Source organism: Anguilla anguilla, chromosome 10 (genome assembly GCF_013347855.1).
Source record: "Anguilla anguilla isolate fAngAng1 chromosome 10, fAngAng1.pri, whole genome shotgun sequence".
NCBI classification, from domain to species: Eukaryota; Metazoa; Chordata; class Actinopteri; order Anguilliformes; family Anguillidae; genus Anguilla; species Anguilla anguilla.
Window position 1 is genome coordinate 9820593 of NC_049210.1, and position 5595 is coordinate 9826187.

The 5595-nt window shown below is 44.9% G+C and overlaps 1 protein-coding gene across 5 annotated transcripts in view; it reads right to left on the bottom strand.

The window, feature by feature from the left end:
• Positions 1–4159, bottom strand: part of LOC118237282 (serine/threonine-protein phosphatase 2B catalytic subunit gamma isoform-like) — a 43819-nt gene extending 39660 nt beyond the window's left edge. For all 5 annotated transcript variants that reach the window (XM_035435835.1, XM_035435834.1, XM_035435833.1 and 2 more), the window contains exon 1: positions 3486–4159. In XM_035435835.1, the coding sequence (XP_035291726.1) occupies positions 3486–3537 (52 nt within the window). In that variant the 5' untranslated portion in view covers positions 3538–4159. The remainder of the gene's footprint in view (positions 1–3485) is intronic.
• Positions 4160–5595: the final 1436 nt, after the last annotated feature.

Below are 5595 nucleotides of genomic sequence, written 5' to 3' on the forward strand. Positions count from 1 at the left end.
TGAAGGTGGACCACAGTTTTCATTGCACGTTTAACGTTTCTTGTAACTAAACGTCACAGATCACCCAAGGCAGATATATCAGGCGCCAGTTCTCCATGAAACGGACACGCTGTCCTCTAACTTCTGTTTGGCCAGCGTCGCATTCAGTTGGAGGCAATGCAGCTTTTTACAATTCACCAATGCACTGACGGCACAGCTTCCAAGGCCCAGCGGTGTCTTAAAGGGTAAACAGCAACAAATGAGTCCAGAATGCTACTTGAGGAAAGGCTGATTCAGAAAAGGCACCTCCAGCCATGGCAAGATGGAATGGCGCCTCTCTCTGGTACAAATTTCAATTCGGACCAGGTCAGGGCCATCTCAAGTGCCCATGTCCTCCTGCGGAGGAGCTCACTGACCCCTGTCTTTATCTTCCTCCTATCTCCTTCCCAACCAGTTTGTTTTGTTGCCTACATCAACAGTACTTCAAGCTCTCCTCAAGCCCAAAATACAAATATCTGCCCTGCACTTGTTGACAGCAGCGCAGCCACCAGTATGCAAGCGATCCCTGCTTCAGGGCAATCCACATGACGAGGCAGGTCAGGGTGCCAGAACAGCTAGCTAATGGTCACAAGAACCCAGCAGTGTCGTTCTATGCCCCTTTTACACGAGCCCTCCAAACAAGTGTTGCTATAGAGACCACAACATAAAAATGAAGCAAATTTGTGCACATCACCGGACCCTGTTTGTGTTGTGCACTGCCCGGCCGACAAAGAACTGCATCGCTCCACAGTCACGAGTCAACCGGGGGGGATGAGTCAGCTCAGACATAACACAGGAGAGACCACCGTCTCAGCCTGCCCCCCTGGATTCAGCCCCAGCCCGCAGGTGAAGGCCGCCTGGGATGATGAAAAAGTACAGCAAGGTGTAACACTTTCCTGGACCATCATGGTACTGCTACACCTGCACTTTACATTGCCTGCCTCCACTCAGGTTAATGAGATGTTCCTTCATATGCCAACATGACAGTAACAACCAGGCCACTGTTTATCTGACAGATCGGACATCTTGTTCTATGAGCTCATAACTAAAGAGGAACGGTCTGTAATAGTAGGCAAACACCCAGCAGAGTCAGGTCTGCGTGGGGAGAGAGGGCGGTAGAAAAAACTGAGCAGGGAACCGCCAACAGCACAACAGCACGGCATGATCTGGGAACAGCCAACATGAAGAGGGTGTGTTTCTGCAAAGTGCTGCAGCTGTCTGCTCCTCCTCCTCCCCCCCTCCCCAGATCCTGCCGTGCTCCACTCCTGGAGCCCTGATGCGACTCCCGCTGCTCAGCACCACCTTTAAATACCTCTCTCCTCAGAAGCAGCATGGCAGCTTGCTCTAAGCAGGACTGATCCGGGACGCACGCCGAGGAAAGACTCTCCATTCAATTACTCAGCCGTGCTTATTTGCACAATTAATTATTCATTAGAGCGCAAGTGACTCCTCGAGCAGCAGGAGATCTTCGGAGGAGGCCGGAGTCTGGCTGGAGGCGACTCCCTGGGGGCGTGGCCAACAGCGCGATGAAAAGCCCTCGGCTGGCGGCACGGTCTCCCCCCCCTAAGGGCTCTGTGAGGGCGCAAGACCTGAGCGCAGCCAGATGCGCTCGTACAAGCTGACCCCGCGAACGCACGCCCCCGACGCTGCCGCTCCTCCCTGCTCGCTGCTGTAACTAATGATCCAATTACAGCCTCGCGTGAATCCGGCTCTACTCTGACTCAGGGATCGTGTCAAACCAGCGTCTCCCAGGGACGCGTGAACACCCCAGGACCAGGGACTTTCCCCAGAAGTCAATCTGAGGCCCTGGGACATAAGCATGGGAACTTTAATGCAAACCAAATGTGAGCACATGCTTTCAGAGGGGCACTGAAGAGAGAGGGGGTCTTGCTGCCAGGCCAAAAACGGTTGTGTCTTTCAGACCGACAGGGGCAACGCACTCTGGCAGTGATACAAACTGAGAGGGAAATAGTAACAGTTGCGTGAGGATCACATATGTTTCACTGCAGAAGGTTCTCCGCTCCACACCATGCATGTGAACAGCCACAGAGCTCAGCAGGCTCCCGCTCTCCCCGCAGCCACAGGGAGAGTTTGCAAACACCAGAGGAAACAGAAATTCTCCTGGCTCGCCTCTGCTGGTCAAGAGCCAAGGGTGTCAACCTGCACATGCCAACAAAATTCCCTCCAGTCACAGTCGAGCTCAGAGCAGAGACACGGGTCTGTGAGAAGGATCCTGCAATTCTCATACACCACTGAGGAATGGGGATCAAATACAGGTGCCATAATGAAACATAAGGTCAAGGAAACTACATGCAATTCTTAACATTTTTTTTTTTTTTTTTGCCCACAGGTTTAGCTACAGTTCATACTCCATGTTATAGCTCAGTCAGTCACACAGGCTCCTGTATTTCATAAAGTATCCCATTCTCTGGGATTGAGTGAATGCAATCTAAGCCTTTCACCATGCATACACTATGCAAATGTTTAATCCCACAAACTAATTTTGCTGCCTTGCAGTAAAAAAAACTAGCTACTGGAACTGTGGTGGCTGTGAATCACAACACGAGTGAAAGTAAGCTAGCTAGACAACTGATCCATCTGAAAACAGACAGACGATTCCAAGAATATTTAGGTAATGTAGCTGTCAGTTATCGCTAGCTACTTGAGCCGCTATCAATAGCGTTAAGTTACCAGTGACAAGACAAATGTCGAATTGACTTTTTGAACGGCATTTCATCAAGGTGTAAATGGCATGGGTATGAGATGGCATGGGCAATCGAGATTTGTACAAGCCAAGCACACATTACAAATAGGTTGTCAGACTCAATTAGCTACGGAGGCTAAAAAGCATTACTAAGGGTGGTAACAATTAAACTAACACAAGAAAAATAAGCAGCTGACCAACATTTAACGCGGCTTACTTAAACTACCAAAATGCAAGGCAGAAAAAAAGGCATATTAACTTAGCTAGCTATCTACAGCAAGGTAGCGTTAACGGTATATGCATCATCAAGAGCTACCTGGTTAGCGGATACACCAAATAATGCTGCATCTAAATAGGTAGTCTAATGTACAACTTGTGTAGCCGATGCATATGCATATAGAAAACTATCGACAAAATTAATGACGAAATGAACGATGTTATCTAACGTTAGCTGGTTATTCAAGATTATGTTACCTGTCAAATGATTGCATTAAAAAATTAAGGAGAGGTTAGCCAACAATGGTACGGGAGTGACAATCTCTAACTCGTTCAGACCAACGTTATCGCTAAAAGTAGGCAAGTTTTTTTATTGATCAGTTCCATTCATTTAACTTGTTAGCTTGCAAAACAATTGCAATTGCTGCGGTTAAGCAAAGTCGAAGCGTAGCTAACTAACGTTAACTACCCAAGATTAGTTCGCTGTACCTAACGTTATGGGCGGTCTCGCATTAGACTGACATACAAAAATAATCTTAGTTCTTACCTTTAATAAGCCGCTCGGTGGTGGACTGTTTATTCTGGTCTTTCCCTGACATCTTCGTTTCACCTCGTCTCACCTCAGGATTTAAAATGTGATTAATTCCTCTGTGCCGTTTGCTAGCGAAGAGACGACTTTCTTAATCTTGCTAACTAGCTACCTAGCTAGCTAGCGACCCCCGAATTCAAAACCAGCAAGGCAGGACAGCCCAAAATGGGAGTTCCTGCTAGCTAGCTAGGTTAGAAGGCAAAACCCAGGAGGGGAAGGGGAAAGGGGGAGCCCGCTTTATCACCGAAATTATTTTATATGCAACGTAGTTAGATAGGTTGCTAACTAATTAGTTCCAGTCTCTGACTCCGTTGGGTGTCCAGCTGTTCTCAGGATCTGTCACAAATTAGCTATCTTGCTAACCAAGTCAACAAACTAAAATAAACAGAGCCCGGGAATTTAAAAAAAAGATTTTGCAAACTAGATTTTGCACTTTTTCCAAGACAGAATCTTATGTAAATGGCACAATATTTCGTTTCCGCTTTATACTTCAAGAATTGCAGCTTTCGGGTCCGTGTTTTATATTTTCCCCCCTTCTACCTCGCTAGCTAGCTAGTCAGCTATGTCTTCTGGTCTCCCTCAGTGTTCTCGCGGATTAAACTCGCTAATCCACCAGACCACAAACGGATTTCCTACAATATGGCAGTGTTGAGTCGCCGGACGCACAGACTTATGGGTAACGGAGTACGTACACAATTAACTGGAACGTCAATAAACACAGTGCCTGCACATTCCTAAAAGAAGCCCAACGTTTCCCGAAACGCCTCGTTTATGTTTAGATATAGCTAGTTTAAAACCACGCTGTCTGCAAGAGTATGCACAATTTTTCATGTGTAAATACATTTTATTGCATTGAGTAAAGTTTACAGCAAGCTCTGTTCACTGTATTTTCGGTGTTCGAATTTTTTTGCAGAAGATTCCAATATCCGAATACCTGCAGGACAGGTGATGTGATGTACAACGCTTTCTTATTTGTTTTCAATATGACAATGTTTTACATTCTTTGGTGAACCACGGACAATATAGTATTAAACAAAATTATTTTTGCCTGTGTTAATATTAATAATTCAGCTATTAGCAACAGAACTCAGTGCGTTTGGACACCTCGCCACCCTGTTGCTTGGCAGCGTATGAATATTGTGAACATTTTTTGACTCGTAACATTTTAGATATTAAACGCATGAAAACCACTTGTCACCTGTTGAAATGGCCGACTAATGAGATCTGTTCGTTGCCTGTTGTGAGGTGACAGTCAGTGGACATTTGTACTAATTTGCACCATCTGTTTTCTTTTTCTTTTTGGAATTAAATTTTGTTCAATACAACATTTGAATCAAATTGTAACATATATTAGGGCGTTTTCATTCTCCATTATTTATATGAAAATATAGCTGTATTTAGTGACACACACCCATACATAAGCTTTTTGCTCATTTACAAATATGTAGATTGCAATCTCTGCAACTCCATAAAATCAACGATGGAGGTCTTCCATCTCTGTAGTCACTTGTATTATTCGACAAGTATGTCCAAACCAGTGGACCAACACATGGACATAAATAAGAATGTATACCAGTCAGTAACAGACTTAACATTAATGTAATTCCTGCGTACACCAAAACTCTAAGGCTCACTAGGCACAAGGAAAGCAAAATCCTCCTTGCTTGATTTGTGCCATTTCACCTGCAAGCGTACACAAACACACATATGTACACCACTAGCATTATGGGAATGGCTGCTGTGATTGGTATTGATGTCATTATGAAAACATTCCAGACCTCACACTGCCCACAAAAGTAAACAGGTTGGATTCAGTGTGTGCCAACATGTATTAGCACACATGCTTTGCATTCCAGACCCACTAAATGTGGGGGAAAAAACGTTACTTCGAACACTATCATAGCATGTATGAGAGACCAAAGTTATTTTGGTGCCAGAGGTCAATTACACAAACAGTGTAATTAATTTCATACTCACATTTCAAAATGCACTTTCAACATCATGGAGCAGCAAATGAAAATATGAACTACTTATTCACAACAAGGGATGAAATGGAGAAAGGCAAATA